The sequence below is a fragment of the Loxodonta africana genome, chromosome X (genome assembly GCF_030014295.1).
Source record: "Loxodonta africana isolate mLoxAfr1 chromosome X, mLoxAfr1.hap2, whole genome shotgun sequence".
In the NCBI taxonomy this organism is placed as follows: domain Eukaryota; kingdom Metazoa; phylum Chordata; class Mammalia; order Proboscidea; family Elephantidae; genus Loxodonta; species Loxodonta africana.
Genome location: NC_087369.1, coordinates 163,543,029 through 163,569,408, shown reverse-complemented (window position 1 = coordinate 163,569,408; position 26,380 = coordinate 163,543,029). Strand labels below are relative to the sequence as shown.

At 39.0% G+C, this 26,380-nt stretch overlaps 1 protein-coding gene across 1 annotated transcript in view; it reads left to right on the top strand.

The window, feature by feature from the left end:
- Positions 1-2,635: 2,635 nt before the first annotated feature.
- LOC104846930 (cerebellar degeneration related 1) overlaps positions 2,636-26,380 on the top strand; it is a 34,645-nt gene continuing 10,900 nt past the window's right edge. Inside the window, 1 exon segment of the mRNA XM_023539449.2 lies at positions 2,636-2,782. Coding sequence (XP_023395217.1) covers positions 2,636-2,782 — 147 coding nt within the window.

Here is a 26,380-nt window from a genome sequence, read left to right as displayed (position 1 = left end):
TAAGAGGAGAGTTAATATTTATATCCTGAGGGTACAAGATTAAATTGTGCTACTCAATTTTTTTTACTCAGTAGAAATCAACATAAAAAAAAATTACCCATTACCTGAAGATAATGAACAGCATAGAAAAGTGATGCAAACTCAAAATAGAGGAACCAAACCCAAAGAATTAATGCAGGAAACAGAAGAAAATTTTATCAAAAAGATAACCTCTCAGAGAGATTCAAAATGTTGTATCACATGGCAACTGTGCTCTATAAGGAGCTCTAGGGGCCAATGGAAGGTAGATTGTTCTTGGCTACATGTGCTCCTAGTTTGGGTATCTACATTGCTTCCAATAAAAGCCTGAATTCCTGTGTAAATAAATCAAGAGTACATCTAATCTTAACATATGTATGTGTGCCTGTGTAGGTGTGCAAGAGCACACTTGTATATGGTATCTTTCCACCAATTCATAACCCACCTGGAGTTCTGTAATTGGGGTTAAAAGTGGGACTGGCATACCACAGCTACTATCAGGTTTGGGAAAAGATGCTGATAAACTGAAAGAAGGAATCGTGATCTGAAGCTAACTGTGTTGAAACTCAATAATTCAAAGCATGAGACTGGTAGATCATTATATCATTTTTTTGGGAGGTAGGCATGTAGTGGAATTCATCAACTGTTCCCTAAACTAGAATTAGCTGAACCCAAAAGATACACAAAGGAAGTGGAGGATTTAGAGGACAGGGAGAGGGTGAGAGTGGAGCTAAGAAATGCTTTAATTCAAAGGAAAACAATAAAGTCCATAAACTTTTAAAACTGTGAATTCCCTGTTTTAACATGTGATAGATAATTGTTTTTCAGGGGAAAAAAAAACATGAAAGAGTATTTTGGTCTTGGAGCACTGTATTATCGATAAATTTAGTTTTGGAGGTTATTTTTAATACAGAGAAAAAGATTTCAGAAAAAGTTTTCTGCAGAACAAAGATGATTTCCAAGTGTAAACATAATAAAAAATCCAAAAAAACCAAACCCACTGCCGTTGAGTCGATTCTTACTCATAGCTACCCTATAGGACAGAGTAGAACTGCCCCATAGAGTTTCCAAGGAGCACCTGGTGGATTCAAACTGCTGACCTTTTAGTTAGCAGCTGTAGCACTTAACTACTACACCACCAGGGTTTCCATAAACATAATACCTAGTTTAAATGTTCCTGAGACAATTCAGCTAAAGCATTAAATAACCAATTCCTGTGTCTCAGACATGATTTTCTTAGGAACAAGGCAGTTGTATTGGTGTTTAGCTGGTTGAGACAAAAGAGGTTGGTACAACAGCCAGAAAGAGAATTTTCCCCCAAAATGTCACTCCACTGCTAGAGTAGGGAGAGCTTTTTCCCTTTACTTTCTGGCTTATGTTAAAATGTTGGTATAGAGTTTTGGCTTCTGTGGCTACTGAGCCAAGTATAAGGGTGAATAAGTTGCAGTAGCATGTTGAAAAGCATCTTGCCTTTCTTCAAATAAAGATGCTTAACCCGTTGCCACCGAGCCAATTTCAACTTATTGTGACCTTATAGGACAGAGTAGAACTGCCTGATGGGGTTTCCAAGGAGTGGCTGGTGAATTTCAATTGCTGACCTCTTGGTTAGCAGCTGCAGATCTTAATCTCTGCACCACTGGCGCTTCAACTTCTGCAGTCTTAAATTGCTCAAACATGCAATCAAGATTCATTGATAATTATTGGTGATTGGAATGTAAATTTGGAAACAAAGAAGAAGGAACAGTAGTTGGAAAATATGACCTTGGTGATAGAAATGATGCAGAAGATTATATGATAGTATTTTGCAAGGCAAACAACTTCTTCATTGCAAATACTTTTTTCACCAATTTTTTTTTTTTTTTTTTTTTTTATACACATGGACCTCACCAGGTGGAATACACAGGAATCCAACTGGGTACATCTGTGGAAAGAGACGATGGAAACTCATATCATCAGTCAGGACGAGGCCAGGGGTCAACTGCAGAACAGATAATCAATTGCTCATATGCAAGTTCAACTTGAAGCTGAAGAAAATTAGAACAAGTTCACGAGGGCCAAAGTACAACCTTGAGTATAAAACAAAAAAAACAAACCTGTTGTGGTTGAATCGACTCCAACTCATAGTAACCCTACAGGTCAGAGTAGAGCTGTACCATAGGGTTTCCATGGAGCAGCTAGTAGATTTGAACAGTCCACATTTTGGCAAGCAGCCTAGCTCTTAACCACTGTATCACCAGGGCTCCACCTTGAGTATACCCCACATGAACTTAAAGACCATCCTAAGAATAGATTTGACTCATTGGACACAAATGACTGAACACCAGATGAATTATACAATGATATCAAGGACATCATACAAGAAAGCAAGAGGTCATTACAAACACAGGGAAGGAGAGGCGGGGCCGAGATGGTGGAGTAGTCAGATGTTTCTGGTGGTCCCTCTTACAAAAAAGATGCAAAAAACCAAGTGAATCAATTATATGTATGACAAGCTAGAAACCCTGAGCATCAAAGGCAAAGTTAAGAAATCAGACTGAGCGACAGGGAGGGAGAGACAGTTCAGAAGCAATGAGGAGTTGCCGAGTTGGCAGCAGCACCTCAACCCCAATCCCCTGGCATGACTGTGGAGGGGCTAGCAGTAGTGTTCAGAGACATGGCTGCTTCAGCAAAAGAAGGCAAGCGAAGTGGTGGACCCCTGACACCTGGAGTGGCCACGGTGGGGATAGCGGTGCTGTTTAGGACACAGAGGCTTCAGCAAAAGAAGGTAAGTGAGGTGGTGCAGCCCCAACCCCCTGGTAAGACCACAGCAGGGACTGAGCCAGTGCACACAATCTACACACGACTCCAGAATCTTGGCACAAGATAAATGATTTTGTCTAATTTACCGTGAAGATCTAATATCTCCTCCTTTTGAAAGAACCCTCTCCTATGTATCTGATCACTCCTCCCTCTGCCCCAGCCAGCTTCATGAACAGTTGAGATAGGTCCTGCTGCACTACCTGAGCCATTATCCTGGCCTTGGAGAAGGAACAAATTAACATACGGGAGGAAAATATTCTCCCAACTCCCCTAATCTGGAAACTCAGAGCAGAAGCAGCTCCAAGCCAGGCACAAGCAGTCCACAGGCTTTGTCCTTCAGCCCTGCATGGATCCAGGCAGCCCCATTACAGCAGATAGGATCCGGAAGTTATATTGCAAGGATGAATCAGTTTAAGGTCTGACTGTAACTGTTTCAGCTGTGCAGTAGACAGACAGCTCTTGGATGTTTGATACCTCCTCCCTGTTAAATATGGCCCTCACCTACCCACAGCAGGGGCCTGAGGACTGGAGGCTCCACCCACACTACCTAGCCACCCAATACAGGGGTCCAAGGATACATGGTGCCTACCAGTCCATACAGTTAAAAGCATTGTGTGTATCTGGTATGGCTGCAGAGCCCACCAACCAGAGCGCTCTAGAGAACAGGGATATGCCTTCCTCAAGACACTGGGGGGAAGGTTGTCAGCCACTGCCTTCCTCAGACTGTGACCCCCTGCTGCTACCAGTAACCTGTGCATAGGTCAATCACTACTGCTCCTCTAAGATTGTAGGTGAGAGCCTGCACCAAACACTAGGTGACCGACTACCTGGACACCTGAGTGGAATCTAAACAAGAATAGTGAATGGACTCCTAGGCTCATATACCTGGTAACAGCTCTAGCCATCTGGTGACAGGACATTAGACATTAGTTCTTCAAAGGCTTCAATAATCAAGTTAGCACACTCTAGTAGCCTATTTGGAGCTATCAAAACAAAACAAGGCAAGAAGCTAGGACACAGTAAGCAAACATTAAATAAACAAATAGAATATCTTATAGATGGCTCAGAGACAACAGACAATATTAAATCACAAAAAGAAGCAGACCATGATTGCTTCAACAACCTCCCAAAACAAAGAATCAAGGACTCTTCTGGGTGAAAATATATTCCTGGAATTACCAGATATAGAATACAAAAGATTAATATACAAAACTCTTTAAGACATCAGGAAGGAGATCAGGCAAAACACAGAGCAAGCCAAGGAACACAAAGATAAAGCAGTAGAGTAAATTAAGAAGATTATTCAAGAATATAATGAAACATGTAATAGGCTACAAGAATCCATACAGAGACAACAATCAGAAATTCAGAAGATTAACAATAAAATTTCAGAATTAGATAACTCAGTAGAAATTCAGCAAAGTAGAATTGAGGAATGAGAAGTAAGAATTAGTGACATTGAAGATAAAACACTAGGCAACAATATATTAGAAGAAAAATCAGATAAAATAATTTTAAAAAATTAAGAAACCTTAAGGATCATATGGGACTCTATTAAGAGAATAACCTAAGAGTGATTGGTGTACCAAAACAGGGAGGAGTAACAGAAAATACAGACAGGATTTTTGAAGATTTGTTGGCAGAAAACGTCCCTGGCATCGTGAAAGATACGAGGATAACTATCCAAGATGCTCATCGAACCCCATACAGAGTAGGTTCCAAAAGAAAGTCACCAAGACATAATCAAACTTGCCAAAAACAAAGACAAAGAGAAAACTTTAAGAGTAAAAAAAAAAAAAAAAAAAAGAGCAACCAGGGATAAACAAAAAGTCACCGAAAAAGGAGAATCAATAAGAATAAGCTTGGACTACTTGGCAGAAACCATGCAACAAGAAGGTAATGGGAAGACATAAGTAAAGCACTGAAGGAGAAAAATTGCCAGCCAAGAATCATATATCAGCAAAACTGTCTCTCAAATATGAAAGCAAAATTAGGACATTTCCAGAAAAACAAAAGCTTAGGGAATTTGAAAAAAAAAACAAACCCAAACTACAAGAACTACTAAAGGGAAATCTCTATTTAGAAAATCAATAATATCAGATATCAATCCAACACTAGAACACAGGATAGAGCAACCAGATATCAATCCAGAAAGGGAAATCACAAAAGTAAATCAAGATTAGAAAAACATTCAAAACAGATAATCAGTGATGTCATTATGTAAAAGATGACAACATTAAATCAATAAAAAGGGACTAAATAACGTAGTCATAGATCTTTTATATGTTGAGAAAATCAGGGAGATATAGGGAGATACAAGTGCGGTTTAAACTTAGAAAAATAGGAGAAGATACAACCACAAAGGAGAGTAACAATTCTACGCACCAAAATAAAATACAACAAAAACATAAAGACTCAGCAAAAACAAAATTAACAACAAGGTAAAAGAGGAACACACAATTTACAAAGAAAAACTAATCAGCATAACAAAATAAGTGGAAAAATAAAACTATCAACAACATACAAAAAAAGACATCAAAATGACACCACTAAACTCATGCCTATGTATAACTACGCTGAATGTAAATGAACTAAATGCACCAATAAAGAGACAGAGAATTGCAGAATGGATTAAAAAAACACAATCCGTCTATATGCTGCTTACAAGAGACACACCTTAGAGTTAAAGGCACAAACAAACTAAAACTCAAAGAATGGAAAACAATACATCAAACAAACAACAACCAGAAAAGAGCAGGAGCGGCTATACTAATTTCTGCCAAAACAGACTTCAAAATTAAATGTAACACAAAGGATAAAGAAGGACACTATATAATGATTAAAGAGACAACATGCCAGGAGGATATCACCATATTAAATATTTATGCACCCAATGACAGGGCTTCAAGATACATAAAACAAACTCTAATGGCATTGAAAAGTGAGACAGACAGCTCCACAATAATAGTAAGAGACTTCAACACACCACTTTCAGCAAAGTACAGAACATCCAGAAAGAAGCTCAGTAAAGACATGGAAGATCTAAATGCCACAATCAACCAACGTGACCTCATAGACATACACAGAACACTCCACCCAACAGCATCCAAGTATACTTTCTATTCCAACACAGATAGAACATTCTCTAGAATAGACCACATATTAGGTCATAAAACAAACCTTTGCAGAATCCAAAACATCGAAACATTACAAAGCATCTTCTAAGACCACAAGGCCATAAAAGTGGAAATCAATAACAGAAAAATTAGGGAAAAGAAATCAAATACTTGGAAACTGAACAATACCCTGCTCAAAAAAGACTGGGTTATAGAAAACATTAAGGAGGGAATAAAGAAATTCAAAGAATGCAATGAGAATGAAAAGACTTCCTATCAAAACCTCTGGGACACAGCAAAAGCAGTGCTCAGAGGTCAATTTATATCGATAAATGCACACATACAAAAAGAAGAAAGAGCCAAAATCAGACAACTGTCCCTACAACTTGAACAAATAGAAAGTGAGCAACCAAAGAATCCATCAGGCACCAGAAGAAAACAAATAATAAAAATTAGAGCTGAACTATAGAGAACAGAAAAACAATTGAAAGAATTAACAAAGCCAAAAGCTGGTTCTTCGAAAAAATTTAAAAAATTGATAAACCATTGGCCAGGTTGACTAAAGAAATACAGGAAAGTAAACAAATAACCTGAATAAGAAACGAGATGGGCCACATCACAACAGGCCCAACTGAAATTAAAAGAATCATATCAGATTATTACGAAAAATTGTACTCTAACAAATTTGCAAACCTAGAAGAAATGAATGAATTCCTAGAAAAACACTACCTACCTAAACTAACACAATCAGAAGTAGAACAACTAAATAGACCCATAACAAAAAAAGAGATTGAAAAGGTAATCAGAAAACTCCCAACAAAAAAAGCCCTAGCCCAGACAGTTTCACTGCAGAGTTCTACCAAACTTTCAGAGAAGAGTTAACACCACTACTCCTAAAGGTATTTCAAAGCATAGAAAATGACGGAACACTGCCTAACTCATTCTATGAAGCCACCATATCCCTGATACTAAAACCAGGTAAAGACATCACAAAAAAAGAAAATTACAGACCTATATCCCTCATTAACATAGATGCAAAAATCCTCAACAAAATTCTAGGCAATAGAATTCAACAACATATCAAATAAATAATATACCATGACCAAGTGGGATTTATACCAGGTATGCAAGGCTGGTTTAATATTAGAAAAACCATTAATGTAATCTAGCATATAAATAAAACCAAAGACAAAAACCACATGATCTTATCAATTGATGCAGAAAAGACATTTGACAAAGCCCAACACCCATTTATGATAAAAACTCTCAGCAAAATAGGAACTGAAGGAAAATTCCTCAACATAATAAAGGGCATCTAAAAAAAAAAAAAAAAGGCGACAGTCAACATCACTCTAAATGGAGAGAGCCTGAAAGCATTTCCCTTGAGAACAGGAACCGGACAAGGATGCCCTTTATCACCGCTCTTATTCAACATTGTGCTAGAGGTCCTAGCCAGAGCAATTAGGCTAGACAAAGAAATAAAGGGCATCCGGATTGGCAAGGAGGAAGTAAAATTATCTCTATTTGCAGATGACATGATCTCATACACAGAAAACCCTAAGGAATCCTCTGGAAAACTACTGAAACTAATAGAAGAGTTTGGCAGAGTCTCAGGTTATAAGATAAACATACAAAAATCACTTGGATTCCTCTACATCAACAAAAAGAACATCAAAGAGGAAATCACCAAATCAATACCATTCACAGTAGCCCCCAAGAAGATAAAATACTTAGGAATAAATCTTACCAAAGATGTAAAAGACCTATACAAAGAAAACTACAAAGTACTACTGCAAGAAACTAAAAAGGACCTATTTAAGTGGAAAAACATACCTTACTCATGGATAGGAAGACTTAACATAGTAAAAATGTCTATTCTACCAAAAGCCATCTATACATACAATGCACTTCCGATCCAAATTCCAATGTCATTTTTTAAGGTGATAGAGAAACAAATCATCCACTTCATATGGAAGGAAAGACGCCCCGGATAAGTAAAGCATTACTGAAAAAGAAGAACAACGTGAGAGGCCTCACTCTACCTGATTTTAGAACCTATTATACAGCCACAGTAGTCAAAACAGTCTGGTACTGGTACAACAACAGGCACATAGACCAATGGAACAGAATTGAGAACCCAGATATAAATCCATCCACATAGAAGCATCTGATATTTGACAAAGGCCCAGTATCAGTTAATTGGGGAAAAGATAGTCTTTATAACAAATGGTGCTGGCATAACTGGATATCCATTTGCAAAAAAATGAAACAGGACCCATACCTCACACCACGCACAAAAACTAACTCCAAGTGGATCAAAGACCTAAACATAAAGACTAAAACGATAAAGATCATGGAAGAAAAAATAGGGACAATGTTAGGAGCCCTAATACAAGGTGTAAACAGAATACAAAACATTACCAAAAATGACGAGGAGAAACCAGATAACTGGAAACTCCTAAAAATCAAACACCTATGCTCATCTAAAGACTTCACCAAAAGAGTAAAAAGACCACCTACAGATTGGGAAAGAATTTTCAGCTATGACATCTCCGACCAGCGCCTGACCTCTAAAATCTATATGATTCTGTAAAACTCAACCACAAAAAGACAAACAACCCAATCAAGAAGTGGGCAAAGGATATGAACACGCACTTCACTAAAGAAGATATTCAGGCAGCTAACAGAGACATGAGAAAATGCTCTCGATCATTAGCCATTAGAGAAATGCAAATTAAAACTACGGTGAGATTCCATCTCACTCCAACAAGGCTGGCATTAATCCAAAAAACACAAAATAATAAATGTTGGAGAGGCTGCAGAGACATTGGAACTCTTATACACTGCTGGTGGGAATGTAAAATGGTACAACCACTTTGGAAATATATCTGGCGTTTTCTTAAAAAGTTGGAAATAGAATTACCATACAACCCAGAAATCCCACTCCTCGGAATATACCCTAGAGAAATAAGAGCCTTCACAGGAACAGATATATGCACACCCATGTTTATTGCAGCTCTGTTTACAATAGCAAAAAGCTGGAAGCAACCAAGGTGTCCATCAACGGATAAATGGTTAAATAAATTGTGGTATATTCACACAATGGAATACTACGCATTGATAAAGAACAGTGAGGAATCTGTGAAACATGTCATAACATGGAGGAACCTGGAAGGCATTATGCTGAGTGAAATTAGTCGGAGGCAAAAGGACAAATATTGTATAAGACCACTATTATAAGATCTTGAGAAATAGTATAAACTGAGAAGAACACATATTTTTGTGGGTACGAGGTGGGGAGGGAGGGAGGGTGGGAGAGGGTTTCTCACTGATTAGTCAGTAGATAAGAACTACTTTAGGTGAAGGGAAGGACAGTACTCAATACATGGAAGGTCAGCTCAACTGGACTGGACCAAAAGCAAAGAAGTTTCCAGGATAAACTGAATGCTTCAAAGGTCAGCAGAGCAAGGGCAGGGGTTTGGGGACTATGGCTTAAGGGGACTTCTAAGTCAATTGGCAAAATAATTCTATTATGAAAACATTCTGCATCCCACTTTGAAATGTGGCATCTGGGGTCTTAAATGCTAACAAGCGGCCATCTAAGATGCATCGATTGGTCTCAACCCACCTGGATCAAAGGAGAATGAAGAACACCAAGGTCACACGATAACTATGAGCCCAAAAGACAGAAAGGGCCACATGAACCAGAGACTTACATCATCCTGAGACCAGAAGAACTAGATGGTGCCCGGCCACAGCCGATGACGGCCCTGACAGGGAGCAAAACAGAGAACCCCTGAGGGAGCAGGAGATCAGTGGGATGCAGACCTCAAATTCTCATAAAAAGACCAGACTTAATGGTCTGACTGAGACTAGAGGAATGCCAGCGGTCATGGTCCTCAAACCTTCTGTTGGCCCGGGACAGGAACCACTCCTGAAGACAACTCATCAGACATGGAAGGGACTGGACAATGGATAGGAGAGAGATGCTGATGAAGAGTGAGCTACTTGTATTGGGTGGACACTTGAGACTGTGTTGGCATCTCCTGTCTGGAGGGGAGATAGGAGGGTAGAGAGGGTTAGAAACTGGCAAAATTGTCACGAAAGGAGAGACTGGAAGGGCTGATTCATTAGGGGGAGAGTAAGTGGGAGTATGGAGTAAGGTGTATATAAGCTTATATGTGACAGACTGACTTGATTTGTAAACGTTCACTTAAAGCTCAATAAAAATTATTTAAAAAAATTAGAGCAGAATTAAATGAAATAGAGAACAGAAAAACAATTGAAAGAATTAACGAGACCAAAAGCTGGTTCTTTGAAAAAACTAACAAAATTGATAAACTATTGGCCAAACTGACAAAAGATAAACAGGAGAGGAACCAAATAATAAAAAATGGCATTGGCGATATCACAACAGACCCAAATGAAATTAAAAGAATCATATCAGATTAGTCTGAAAAATTGTACTATAACAAATTTGAAAGCCTAGAGAAAATGGACAAATTTCTAGAAAAACACAACCTACCTAAACTAACACAAACAGAGGTAGAACAACTAAATAAACCCATAAAAAAAGAAGAGACTGAAACAGTAACTAAAAAACTCCCAACAAAGAAAAGCCCTGGCCCTGATGGCTTCACTAGAGAATTCTACTAATCTTTCAGAGAAGAGTTAACACCACCACTACTAAAGGTGTTTCAGAACATAGAAAAGGATGGAATACTCCCAAACTCATTCTATGAAGCCAGCATAACCCTGATACCAAAACCAGGTCAGACACCACAAAAAAAATTACAGACCTATATCCCCCATGAACATAGATGCAAAAATCCTCAACAAAATTCTAGCCAATAGAATTCAACAACAAATCAAAAAAACAATTCACCATGACCAAGTGGGATTCATACCAGTTATGCAGGGAATGGTTCAACATTAGAAAAACAATCAATGTAATCCATCATATAAATAAAAGATAACCACATGATCTTATCGATTGATGCAGAAAAGGCATTTGAAAATGTCCAATACCCATTCATGATAAAAACTCTCAGCAAAATAGGAATAAAAGGAAAATTCCTAAACATTATAAAAGGCATTTATACAAAGCCAAAAGCTAACATCATCCTAAACGGAGACAAAGCATTGCCCTTGAGAATGGGAGCAGGATGATGACGTCCTTTATCACCACTCTTATTCCACATTGTGCTGGAGGTCCTGGCCAGAGCTATTGTTGTTCTTGTTAGGTGCCGTTGAGTCGGTTGCAACTCATATCGACCCTATGCACAACAGAACAAAACACTGCCCAGTGCTGCGCCATCCTTACAATCGTTGTTATGCTTGAGCTCATTGTTGCAGCCACTGTGTCAATCCACCTCGTTGAGGGTCTTCCTCTTTTCTGCTGACCCTGTACTCTGCCAAGCATGATGTCCTTCTCCAGGGACTGATCCCTCCTGACAACACGTCCAAAGTATGTAAGATGCAGTCTCGCCATCCTTGCCTCTAAGGAGCATTCTGGCCGCATTTCTTCCAAGAGAGATTTGTTCATTCTTTTGGTAGTCCATGGTATATTCGATATTCTTCGCCAACACAATTCAAAGGCGTCAACTCTTCTTCGGTCTTCCTTATTAATTGTCCAGCTTTCACATGCATATGATGTGATTGAATATACCATGGCTTGGGTCAGGCACACCTTAGTCTTCAGGGTGACATCTTTTCTCTTCAACACTTTGAAGAGGTCCTTTGCAGCAGATTTGCCCAATGCAATGCGTCTTTTGATTTCTTGACTGCTGCTTCCGTGGCTGTTGATTGTGGATCCAAGTAAAATGAAATCCTTGACAACTTCAATCTTTTCTCTGTTTATCATGATGTTGCTCATTGGTCCAGTTGTGAGGATTTTTGTTTTCTTTATGTTGAGATGTAATCCATAGTGAAGGCTGTGGTCTTTGATCTTCATTAGTAAGTGCTTCAGGTCCTCTTCACTTTGCGCAAGCAAGGTTGTTTCATCTGCATAATGCAGGTTGTTAATGAGTCTTCCTCCAATCCTGATGCCCCGTTCTTCTTCATATAGTCCAGCTTCTCGTATTATTTGTTCAGCATACACATTAAATAGATATGGTGAAAGAAAACAACCCTGACGCACACCTTTCCTGACTTTAAACCAATCAGTATCCCCTTGTTCTGTCCGAACAACTGCCTCTTGATCTATGTAAAGGTTCCTCATGAGGACAATTAAGTGTTCTGGAATTCCCATTCTTCGCAGTGTTATCCATAGTTTGTTATGATCCACACAGTCGAATGCCTTTGCATAGTCAATAAAACACAGGTAAACATCCTCCTGGTATTCTGTTTTCAGCCAGGATCCATCTGACATCAGCAATGATATCCCTGGTTCCACATCCTCTTCTGAAACCAGCCTGAATTTCTGGCAGTTCTCTGTCGATATACTGCTGCAGCTGTTTTTGAATGATCTTCAGCAAAATTTTGCTTGCGTGTGATACTAATGCTATTGTTCTATAATTTCCACATTCGGCTGGACCACCTTTCTTGGGAATAGGCATAAATATGGATCTCTTCCAGTCAGTTGGCCAGGAAGCTGTCTTCCACATTTCTTGGCATAGACGAGTGAGCACCTCCAGCGCTGCATCTGTTTATTGAAACATCTCAATTGTTATTCCATCAATTCCTGGAGCCTTGTTTTTAGCCAATGCCTTCAGAGCAGCTTGGACTTCTTCCTTCAGTACCATTGGTTCCTGATCATATGCCACCTCTTGAAATGGTTGAACATTGACTAATTCTTTTTGGTATAATGACTCTGTGTATTCCTTCCTTCTTCTTTTGATGCTTCCTGCGTCATTTAATATTTTCTCCATGGAATCCTTCACTATTTCAACTCGAAGCTTGAATTTTTTCTTCAGTTCTTTCAGCTTGAGAAATGCCAAGTGTGTTCTTCCCTTTTGGTTTTCCATCTCCAGCTCTTTGCACATGTCATTATAATACTTTACTTTGTCTTCTCAAGAGGCCCTTTGAAATCTTCTGTTCAGTTCTTTTACTTCATCAGGCTAGATAAAGAACTAAAGGGCATCTAAATTGGCAAAGAAGAAGTAAAGGTAGCTCTGTTTGCAGATAACATGATCTTATACATAGAAAAACCTAAAGAATCCTCAAGAAAACTACTGAAAGTAATAGAAGAGTGTAGCAGAGTATCAGGATACAAGATAAACACACATAAATCAGTTGAACTCCTCTACCCCAACAAAGAGAACATCAAAAAGGAAATTACCAAATCGATGCCATTTACAATGGCCCCTAAGAAGATAAAATACTTAGGAATAAATATAACCAGAGACATAAAAGACCTATACAAAGGAAACTATAAGACACTAATCCAAGAAACCAAAAGAGACCTACATAAGTGGAAAAACATATGTTGCTCATGGATAGGAAGACTCAACATTGTAAAAATGTCTTTTCTACCCAAAGCAATCTATAGATACAATGCAATCGCGATCCAAATACCAGGGACATTTCTTAATGAGATGAAGAAACAAATTGCCAACTTCGTATGGAAGGGAAAGAGGCCCCGGATAAGTAAAGCATTACTGAAAAAGAAGAACAAAGTGGGAGGCTTCACACTACCTGGTTTTAGAACATATACTGCCACAGTAGTCAAAACAGACTGGTACTGGTACAACAACAGATATATAGACCAATGGGACAGAATTGAGAATCCAGGCATAAATCCATCCACATATGAACATCTGATATTTGACAAAGGCCCAAAGTCTGTTAAATGAGGGAAAAGACAGTCTCTTTAACAAATGGTGCTGGCATAACTGGATATCCATCTGCAAAAAAAAAGAAAATGAAACAAGACTCATATCTCACACCATGCACAAAAACTAACTTAAAATGGATCAAAGACCTACATATAAAATCTAAAACGATAAAGATCATGGAAGAAAAAATACAGACAATGCTAGGAGCCTCAATACATGGCATAAACAGTATACAAAACATTATAACAATGAAGAAGACAAACCAGATAACTGGGAGCTCCTAAAAGCCAAACACCTATGCTCATCCAAAGACTTCACCAAAAGATCAAAAAGGTTACCTACGGATTGGGAGAAGTTTTTAGTTTTGACATTTCCAGTCAGCATCTGATCTCTAAAATCTACATGATCCTGCAAAAACTCAACAACAAAAAGACAAATAACCCAATTAGAAAATGGGCAAAGGATATGAACAGGCACTTCACCAAAGAACACATACAGGCTGCTAATAGATACATGAGGAAATGCTCACGAGCATTAGCTATTAGAGAAATGCAAATCAAAACTACAATGAGATTCCATCTCACCCCAACAAGGCTGACATTAATCCAAAAAACACAAAATAATAGATGTTGGAGAGGTTGCGGAGAGACTGGAACACTTACACACTGCTGGTGGGAATGTGAAATGGTACAGCCATTTTTGAGATCGATTTGGCGCTTCTGTAAAAAGCTAGAAATAGAACTACCATTAAAAAAAAATGAAACCCAGTGCCGTGGAGTCGATTCTGACTCATAGCAACCCTATAGGACAGAGTAGAACTGTCCCATAGAGTTTCCAAGGAGCACCTGGCCGATTCAAACTGCTGACCTTTTAGTTAGTAGCTGTAGCACTTAACCACGATGTCACCAGGGTTTCCAGAACTACCATACGATCCAGCAATTCCACTCCTTGGAATATACCCTATAGAAATAAGAGCCTTCACATGAACAGATATATGCACACCCATGTTCATTGTAGCACTGTTTATAATCACAAAAAGATGGGAGCAACCAGGGTGCCCATCAATGGATGAATGGATAAAGAAATTACTGTATATTCACACAATATAATACTACACAATGAGTAAGAACAACGATGAATCTGTGAAGCATTTCATAAAATGGAGGAGTCTGGAAGGCATTAACCCCAACCCCCAGTGCCGTCGAGTCATTATGCTGAGTGAAATTAGTCAGTTGCAAAAGGACAAATATTGTATGAGATCATTATTATCAGAACTGTAGGTAAAGTTTAAATACAGAAGAAAATATTTTTTGATGGCTACAAGGGTGGGGAGGGAGGGAGAGGGATATTCACTAACTAGATAGTAGAGAATTTTTTTAGGTGAAGGGAAGGGCAACACATAACACATGGATAGTCAGTACAACTGGACTAAACCAAAAGCAAAGAAATTTCCTCACTACAACCAAAAGCTTCAAAGGCCAGAGTAGCAGGGATGGGGGACTGGGGTTCTTGGTTTCAGGGGACATCTAGGTCAATTGGCAGAACAAAATATATTACGGAAACGTTCTGCATTCCACTTTGGTGAGAGGCGTCTGAGGCCTTAAACGCTAGCAAGCAGCCATCTAAGATGCATCAACTGGTCTCAACCCACCGGGAGCAAAGAAGAATGAAGAACACCAAAGACAAAAGGTAAATATGACCCCAAGAGACAGAAAGGGCTGCAAAAACCAGAGACTACAGTATCAGTCTGAAACTGGAAGAACTAGACGGTGCCCAGCTACCATAGGATCACTGCCTTGACAGGGAACACAACAGAGAATCCCTGATGGAGCCGGGGAATAGTGGGATTTTTACAAATTCTTGTAAAAAGGCCAGGCTTAATGGTCTCATTGAGACTGGAGGGACCCTGATGGTCATAGTCCCCAGATCCTTTGATAGCCCAAGATTGGAACCATTCCCAAAACCAACTCTACAGACAGGGATTGGCCTGGACTATAAGATAGACAGTGATGCTGGTGCAGAGTGAAATTTGTGGCTCAAGTATACACATGAGACTATGTGAGCGACTCCTGTCTGGTGGCAAGATGAGAAGGAAGAGGGGGACAGGAGCTGGTTGAATGGACACAGAGAATACACAGTGGAGACGAGGAATGTGCTGTCTCATTGAGAGGGGAGCAGCTAGGAGTACATAGCAAGGTGTGTATAACTTTTTGTATGAGAGACTGACTTGATTTTTAAACTTTCACCTAAAGCACAATAAATAATTTAAAAAAAAAGATTAAAGCAACTGCTATTACTTTAAAAAAAGAGAAAAGACAAGAAAGAAAGAAAAGACCAAATGAATGTCAGAAGAGACTCTGAAATTTGCTGTTGAATGTAAAGTAGCTAAAGCAAAAGGAAAAAATGATAAAGCAAAAGAGCTTAACAGAAGATTTCAAGGGCAGCTTGAAAAGACAAAGTAAAGTATTATAATGACATGTGCAAAGGCCTGGAGATAGAAAACCAAAAGGGAAGAACATCCTTGGCATTTTTCAAGCTTAAAGATCTGAAGAAAAAATTCAAGCCTTGACTTGCAATACTGAAGGATTCTACAGGGAAAATATTGAATGACACAGGAAGCATCAAAAGAAGATGGAAGAAATTACATAGCATCACTGTACCATTTCAACTATTTTAGGAGACAGCATATGATCAGCAACCAATGGTACTAAAGGAAGATGTCCAAGCTGCACTGAAGGCACTGGTGAAAAACAAGGCTCCAGGAATTAACGGAATACCAATTGAGATTTTTCGACAAACAGATGCAGAGCTTGAGGTGCTCACTCGTCTATGCCAAGAAATTTGGGAGATAGTTACCTGGCCAAGTGACTGGAAGAGATCCATATTTGTGTTCATTCCAAAGAAAAGTGATTCAACAGAATGCTGAAATTATCAAACAATATCATTAATATCATACAGAAGTAAAATTTTGCTGAAGATCATTCAAAAGTGGTTGCAGCAGTACTTTGATAGGGAACTGCCCGAAATTCAAGCTGGATTCAGAAGAGGACGTGGAACAAGGGATATCACTGTTGATATCAGATGGATCCTGGCTGAACACAGAGAATACCAGAAAGATGTTTACCTGTATTTTATTGACTATACAAAGGCATTGGACTGTGTGGATCTTAACAAATTATGGATAACATTGCCAAGAATGGGGGTTCTAGAACACTTAATTGTGCTCATGAGGAACCTGTACATAGATCAAGAGGCAGTCGTTCGAACAGAGCAAGGGGACATTGCGTGGTTTATAGTCAAGAAAGGTGTGCATCAGTGTTGTATCCTTTCACTACACTTATTCAATGTGTATGCTGAGTAAATAGTCTGAGAAGCTGAACTCTATGAAGAAGAATGTGGCATTAGGAATGGAGGGAGACTCATTAACATCCTACGATATGCGGATGACAGAACCTTGCTTACTGGAAGTGAAGTGGACTTTAAGAGCTTACTGAGGAAGATCAAAGACCACAGCCCTCTGTATGGATTACACCTCAACATGAAGAGAACAAAAGTACTCACAATTGGACCAACAAGCAACATGACAAATGGAGAAAATATTGATGTTGTCAAGGATTTCATTTTACTTTGATCCGCAATCAACACCCATGGAAGCAGCAGTCAAGAAATCAAATGATGCACTGCACTGGGCAAATCTGCTGCAAAAGACCTCTTTAAAGTGTTGAAAAGCAAATATGTCACTTTAAGGGCTAAAGTGTACCTGACCCAACCCATGGTGCTTTCAATCACCTCACTTGCATGTGAAAGCTGGACAAAGAATAAGGCAGACTGACTGTCAGAGGAACGAACAAATCTGTGTTGTAAGCAAGGATGTCCAGACTTTGTCTCACATACTTTGGACATGTTATCACGAGGGACCTGTCCCTGAAGAAGGACATCATGCTTGTTAAAGTACATGGTCAGCAGAAAAGAGGAAGAACCTCAATGAGATGGATTGACACAGTAGCTGCAACAATGGACTCAAGCATAACAATGATTGTGAGGATTGTGCAGGGCCAGGCAGTGTTTAGTTCTGTTGTACATACCGTCACTATTTTATGATCTTATTGGGCCCTGTTGTGAATTGATGCACTGATAGTCCCTGTTACTCTACACTCCCTGCAGTGTGACTTTTCAGCTCCTTCCATCAAGAGGTGAAATTTTTCCTCAATCCTTGAATGTGAGTTGGCCCTGTGCCTTGCTTTGGCCAATAGAATGTGGTAGAAGGGATGGTGTACCAGTTCTTGCACTAGGCCTCAAGAACCTTTGCATCTTTGGATTGTGATTATTTTATGCTACCAAGTTTGTGGGTGGTATATTGCTTATCAACAGCTAACTGATACAGAAATTCATAACTTATGAGGGGCATCACTGAAGCCAAAATCTAAAGCATATGGCATCACCTTTGGGGCTGGGTAACAGAGGCTAGAAAAATGGCAAACAAAGTAGTAATAAAGACTGAAGAAATGGTGATATAATTGTCATTAGATATTGAAAACTTGGCAACCTGTGTTATGTAGTAGTGAAACAATTGGAAAAACTGTTGCCTGGAGCTACTTGGAAGATGAAAAATGTTTCTAATGGTCTTTTCAACTTGGCTAAGGAGATATAAAAGCGAAACATTGAAAATGTCACTTGGTTACTTCTTGCTATGTATGAGAAGGGAAGGGAAGTACCAGATGAGCCAAAGAAAGAATTTGAGAGTTTTTAAGCAGCATTTAGAGGAAACATAGAAGAACAAGAATTTATTAATTTGAAAAATAGATTGTTTCTTTTACCCTGAATCACTCAAGGCAAACAAAATATCAGATAAGAGTATTGTGAATAAGACATGGTCTTTTGGCAAAGATAAAATTAAAGGTGTGGCTATAAGACACTTTGATAAGACCTCTGAAAGAATTAAGTTGGTACCTAGTAGCAGCTGGAGTCCTTGGGCGGTACAAAAGGTTACATGCTTGACTACTAACCGAAAGGTTGGTGGTTCAAACCCACTCAGATGCTCCTCGGAAGAAAGATCTGGTGATCTGCTTCTGAAAGCCCCATGGAGTGCAGTTCTGCTCCACACCTTTGGGGTCATCGTGAGTCAGAATACACTCAATGGCAGCTAGTTTGACTTGGTTTCGGTTTTGCTAGCACCAGGACAAAAGAGCTTCCAGGAATCTTAAGGGTGTTGGCCCACAGCAGACCAATATGCCCCCGGTAGATATGATTAAGTCTGGAGAGAATGATTGTCTCAAAAATGTGAGTGTGACTTTTGTTTAATGGAGGAGATTCAGATTCACAGGAAATCCACAAAGATTCTAAGGAAGTTGTACTGACAAATAGTGCTTCCAATTTAGATTAAAGGGGACTAAATCAAAATGCACAAGACCTTTGAGACCTCAACTATCTATGGACAGGAAGCAAGCTTCGAAAGTTGCTGAAAGGGCATATCTTACAACACTCCCTTTGGAAATGGCCAAGGCTAGTGGATATCTGAGATGTTCTCAGAGGGCAGAGCGAAGAGCCGTGGAGAACAATAACCAGTAGTGCCTTCTGCAGTGATCAGAACCTGACTGTAATCAAGATCATTCCTTGTCCCTGGAGTAGGGGGATTTAACACCCTTATCTGAGATTTTAGAATTGTTATAGACGAGTAGTGATTATACGCCTCCCATTCCTTTTTGAATGGTTATTATGGTTATTTTGTCCCTGTCCCACCATTGTATGTTGGATGTGTGGCAGGCAGATTAACTTTTTGGAAGGGGTACATAAATTTTCATGTCAGAGGAATAAGGATAACTGAGGAAGCAGAGAGTAGATTGTGGTGGATTAACTTCATTGATACCCCCCATTAATGGACTCCCCATATCCACACCCTTTGCAATGTGACTTTGCAGTTCTTCCCATTAAAGGGTGAAATTTATTTCCCCACATCTTGAGTCTGGGATGGCACTGTGATTTGCCTAGGCTAACAAAATGTGGCAGAATTGACAGCTGAATTTGTAGGCCTCATGAGGCCTTGCGCACTTCTGCTCTCCCTCTTGTAACCCTGCCATGCCAAGAACCAGCCTGGAATAGTCTGCTGGAGGATAACAGACCATGTGATTGGGAGCCTGGTTATCCCAGAAAATCCCCAAATGTATGATAGAGCCTAGCCAAGATCAACAGAGCCTCCTATCTTACCACAGCTGACTAAAGACACATAAATGAGTCTAGCTAAGATGACAAGAAATGGGCTCATGAGAAATAATAAAGTGTTATTGTTTTAAGCCATTGAATTTTTAAGTGGTTTGTTATGCCATAATAGGCAAACAATACAGGCCCTGTCCACCAAGTACCTGGAAGAAAGTAACTTTGTATTTTTCCCTGTGGTAATCATCAAATTACCACTAAACTCAAAATTTGGGTTTAGAGATGGTGCATCTTAATCCATGAAAGGAGCTGGATCTTGCACTGGAACTTTCGGTGGCAGTTCTGTCCTTGTTTTTATAAGAAAGCGTGTAAAGGATGTCACTATCTGGATTGGTATGGGTGTGTGGATGAGGAGGAAAAGAGGGTAGGTAAATGTGACTTGGATATAAAATTGAAATTGAAGTTTGCTGCATTAATGTTCTGGTGTTTTATGAGTTGATGCTTACGGTAAATAATATAATGTGAATTATACAGGTATACCGAAATAATCCCAGCTGAACCTTTTAGATAAAAATGTGAAAGTCTGACCATTTTTTTTATTTTAAAGTGGTTACATTTGCTGACATTCTTAATTTTCATTTGCAAAGATGGACTGGTACAGTACTGAGATAATAAATGCCTATTTATTGAAAGGCATTTAAGAAATTAGAATTCAAGACTACGGCTTCCTGCAACACTAGTTCTCATGAAAGTGAAGCATTAAAGACAAGTTTTAGACAACTGTGTAGTATTCTATTTGAGCTACTTTATGCCCTATACCTTTGTATTCACTGGGGGTAGATGGGGATTTTTCTTTGTAGATAACTGGGGTTTGGGTGACAGAGATGGAGACTGGATGTATAAACCTTGTGGCCATTTTTGAGAAACATAAGTCAATAGGGAAAAAACAGAGGCTGCTAAATTGGAAGAAAGGGGGTGTCATGGATTGAATTGTGTCCCCCCAAAATATCTGTCAACCTGGCTAGGTCATGATTCCCTTGTATGATTATCTACCATTTTATCTTCTGATGTGATTTCCCTAAATGTTGTAAATCCTATCATTATGATGTAATAAGGTGGATTAGCGGCAGTTATATTGATGAGGTCTACAAGATTAGGTAATGTCTTAAGCCAATCTCTTTTGAGATATAAAAGAGAGAAGCAAGCAGAGAGACAGGGAGACCTCATACCAACAAGAAAGCAGTGCCAGGAGCAGAGCGTGTCCTTTGGACCTGAAGTTCCTGCACTGAGATGCTCCCAGACCTGAGGAAGACTGATGACAAGGACCTTCCTCCAGAGCCAACAGAGGGAGAAAGTCTTCCCCTGGAGCCAACGCTCTGAATTTGGACTTGTAGCCTACTAGACAGTGAGAGAACAAATTTCTTTGTTAAAGCCATCCATTTGTGGTATTTCTGTTATAGCAGCACTAGAGAACCAAGACAGGGGGAAACACTATAATTTGAACACATGATTTGGTTTCCTAGCACATAGCATGATGAAATAAAATCAACAGAAAAGGAGAGAAAAACTGGTAGCAGAAAAACACAAATGAAATCTTGAATTAATAAGCTCTCATATTAAGCCATGTAAAAAGAAACGGCAACCTAAAAGCAACAATGTGAATTTGTGTGTTTTGGAAAAAAACTCTTTTGATATATCACAAAAGTGGACGGTCGTCTCCATGTTACCCTGTTCTACCCTAAGCACTCATGTGGAATAATTTCAACTCCTAGCATCCTGAGTTTGGTCTTTCAGTTTTTCACTAAAAAGCTGGGGTCCTTACAGAGTGGCCAGCTTTAAAATCAGCTTGGAACATCCTTTCCTTTTGAGGAAGTAAGAATACTTTCAAAGATGTCCAGAAGTTGTGACATAGGAACCAGCTGAAAATGGCCCCCACTGATCTGTGACAATTTGAATATTTAAAAAAAATTATTATGGTCACCTGGAACCAGTGGTCTACGAAAGGCCAGAAGTCCATGATGCTGCTGAAAAGGGACATAAAGTGAACAAGAATCAAGCTGTATATAGTATGTTGTTAGATGGGGGCATAAGTACAGAAAATGAATCATTGTAGCAAGATATTAACACCCACCAAGGGTCAGGGGCTGGGCTGTGAAAAAAATGCATGTGGAGTTGCAATTCTCAGACAAGCTCCGTATCAGGACCTTCCGAGTCTGAATATTAAATCATAATCTGTGTGCTTCCTCGCCCACTGAGAATCTGAGGGGAGATACTACGTGGACACTTAGGCACTACCTGATTTTTCATGTTGCAGATGAGGATGGGGCCTTTTTAAGGTTGTGCTTGGTTCAAAAACCGTGACAGCTCAATATTTGTAAACATCTCCTTAAATGTAGGCATGTATATTATGTAAGTTCTTTCTGAATAATGACATAAGATCCATATACAAAAAAAAGTGGCTGGGCAGCAATGAGTTTAGACATGTCATCCTGTGTGGACAAAATCACTTGCAGCTGCAACTTCCAGGGACTCTAGGGACCCAAGAGAAGCTTTGTTGGAATATGAAAAAAAAACTCCATTTACACCACCCTTTAAAGGAAAAAAACACCTACTTAAGGATATTATTCAGTAAAAATGAAAATGTATGCAAGAAAAGAGACTTGTTCTATCAGAAAACAGTTATTAGCAAAGTAACCAGGAACTTACAATTATAATTAGTAACATGGCTATGAAATTAAGTAAACTATTAAGTAAAATTCCTAAAATAGAAGAGGCATGGTGTAAACAAACAAGAATACTTAAAAATGTAGAAAAAGGGAAGTGCTTCAGCAAGAAATCGGTTTGTTCATCCAGCAGACTCCCATGTCATGAGGACAGTATTGCTTGTAGCTGACTCTCTGCCAGGCCCTCTGGGGGCAGTGATCTGAAGGAGGTAGGTAGTAGGGGAAGAAATATAAAGTATGGTAAAGACCTTGTCTTGTTTCAGGGGGAGAGGAAATGCTGTAGATAATTAATTCTCGACATTGGTAAGAAAAACGTAAGTTTCTTCAGTGCCTAGAGTTCTTGGACCCTGTCTTGGTCATCTAGCGCTGCTGTAACAGAAATACCACCAGTGGATGGCCTTAACAAGGAGGAGTTTATTTTCTCACAGTCTAGTAGGCTACAAGTCCAAATTCAGGGTGTCAGCTCCAGGTGAAGGCTTTCTCTCTGTCAGCTCTGGAGGAAGGTGCTTCTCATCAATCTTCCCCTGGACTAGGAGTTTCTCTGCACAGGAACCCTGGGTCCAAAGGACACGCTCTGCTCCTGGTGCTTCTTTCTTGGTGGTATGAGGTCCCCAACTATCTGCGTGCTTCCCTTTCCTTTTATCTCTTGTAAGATAAAAGGTGGTGCAGGCCACACCCCAGGGAAACTCCCTTTATATTGGATCAGGGATGTGACCTGAGTAAGGGTGGTGTTACAATCCCACCCTAATCCTCTTTAGCATAAAATTACAATCACAAAATGGAGGACCACACCACAATACTGGCAATCATGGCCTAACCAAGCTGACACATATTTTGGGGGGACACATTTCAATCCATGACAGACCCCATCCCTAGCTCCACCCCAGGGGAGGAAGGGCCATATTGACTGAAATAGAAACAAAGGCTCTGATTGGAGTCTCAAGCTTAGAGCAGCTAATAGAAACTTCCAGGGAAGCTCATGGTCATGGGCTAAATACTGATATACTCCAAACCAACTCTCAGGGAAATGGGAGAGTGAAGTCCCTCTGCTAGGGAGGATTCAGAAACTACAGAAACTGAGGAAAGGTTTAAATTGAGGTGATGGAGATCAGCACTGTTACGTAGGAAGAAAGTGTAAGGGAACCTTTGATTTGGAGCAAGGGATTAATATCAATGTCTAAGTTGTGTTAGGAGAAGGTATGTCTGTAAGAAACATCAAATGCTTGAAGGTTTCAGGGTCCAAAATGAAGGGCATTCCCACAGTTTTGTGACTTCAATGCTTCTGCTTCCTGAAGATATAGTTGTTCCCTGCTGGACAAAAGAATAAACAATCAGTTAAGGAGGAAGGGCTTCTTCTGAGATAGGTGTCTAGACTCTTAAAGGACAGGTAGGACTCTGAAATAACAGAAAAATAGAACAAAATGAGCTATAGTGGAGGAAGGAACAATTACTGATTTATGAAGCAGTAGGAAACCAGTCTGACCACTGGGGGGTCTGTGAACAAGTAGAGAAACGGGATGGTTATATAGGGAAGATCACGGAGGACTTGGATGTCAAGTATAGGGAAGGTCACGGAGGACTTGGATGTCAAGTATAGGGAAGGTCATGGAGGACTTGGATGTCAAGTATAGGGAAGGTCACGGAGGACTTGGATGTCAAGTGTAGAAGATTAGATATAATTATGAGACCAGATTTGTAAGTTTTTGAGTGATGTGAGGAAAATTATATTGTGGAAGATTAATCTGGTAGCTATAAAGAAGATGGACAGGAGTAATGAGGGATTGGGAGATTGGTACCAAAAAAAACAAACCAGTTGCCGTCGAGTTGACTCTGACTACACTCCAACTCATGGCAACCCCATGCATGCCAGAGTAGAACTGTGCTCCATTAGATTTTCAATGGCTGTGATTTCTTGGAAGTAGTTCATCAGGCCTTTCTTCCAAGGTGCCAGTAGGTAGAAGGATCTAAAATCTAGATGATGAGAGCTTGAACAAGGGAAATGGGACTGGTGAGGAAGGAACAAATACCAGAAACTGTTAAAAGCAGATTTTTTTTTCTTTATTTTTTATTACGAAGATATTACATGCTCATGTTAAAAGCTTGAACAATAAAGACATATATAAGAAAATCAATATTTGTGTAATCACTATCAAAATAGAAGTGATATTTCAAACTTCTAAACCACTACAGAAAAAAGGATCACACACTTTGACAAATCTAGCAATAAGAGGAAAAAAAAAAGTATTTCAAAATTGTAATAAATGTGAGAGGTTTAATTGTGAATTAAAAAGTAGATGTTCTTGGATGGAGTAAAAAAAAACTGATCATGTGCTGTTTTGAAAAAAGCAATATAGAAAAGTTGAAAATATTAAAATGGATAAAGATATGCTAACAAAAATTGGTTTGGCAAAGAAAAATTGAGCCAAAAAGCATTAAATGCAAAACAGAATATATCTTCATATTGTGAAAAAATACAATCTAATACAATCATGAAACCTCACGCACTGAAGAACAGTTTAAGTATAAAGCAAAAGAAGTTCGAAATAGGAGACTATCACAAAACAATGAAGTGGGAGATTTTATAAACTTTTATCAGACAATTGAGATCAAGTAGACATAGAAATAAGAAGCATATAGAAAATCTGAATAACAATTAACAAAATTAATTTAACATGTAGAAATATATTACCCCCAACAAAAAGAAAATATATATTCGCTTCAGTTGCCCATGAAATATTTATAAAAATTGATCACATATAGGACACAAAGAAAATATTCCAAAATATGTAACTTACGCAGGATACATTTTTCACCCATGAGACAGTAAAAGTAGTCATTAAGAAAAACAAAACATCGATTAACACTTAACCACTTTGAAATATATCCATACACATGTCTAAATGACTCTTGCATTAAAAAGGTAAACAAAACCGAAACTACAGTTGAGGTGACAAATAAAGGATAATGAAAACACTGCATACGAAAACTATCGGATATAATCAAAGATGCATTCAGAGGACAACTTACAATTTAAATGTATTAAGTAGAAAGTAAGAACGATTGAATAATAAACTAAGCATTCACCTAAGAATCTAGAAAGAGATCAAACAAGCAAAGTAGAACCAAAAACCAAAAAACCAGATCCACTGCCGTCAATTCTGACTCATAGCGACCCTATAGGACAGAACAGAACTGCCCCATAGAGTTTCCAAGGAGCGTCTGGGAGATTCAAACTGCTGACCTCTTAGTTAGCAGACGTAGCACTTAACCACTATGCCACCAGGGTTTCCAACAAAGTAGAAGGAAGGAATTAAATGAAAGGAGAAAGTGGTATAAAAAACTCGATTAAAAAAAAAGAAAACTAGTTGACTGAAAATAAAATATAAACCTATAGAAAGGTCCTACCAAGGAAGAGAATGAAAAAAGGGATATAGCTACATATGTGCAAATTAAGACACATGAGAAAATACTACGAACAACTTCCAATCAATGTATTTGAAAATCTGGATGAAATGGGTGACTTTTACAGGCAAATTGACAAAACTGACCCAAGAAGAGGTGGAAACCTTGGATACACTAATTATCAAAGGAATTAAAACAGGAGTTCAATTTCTACCCCAACTCCCAAACAAGCACCAGCTTCTGTTTAAGTTACTCACACTGTAAAAAGTTAAAAAAAAAAAATCAAGTTCATTTAACAAGGGTAGCATAATCCTGATTTGATATCAGGAAAAGAACATCACACAAAGGAAAATAATAAACCAGAGTTTCCCAAGGAGTGTGCCTTAGCACACTT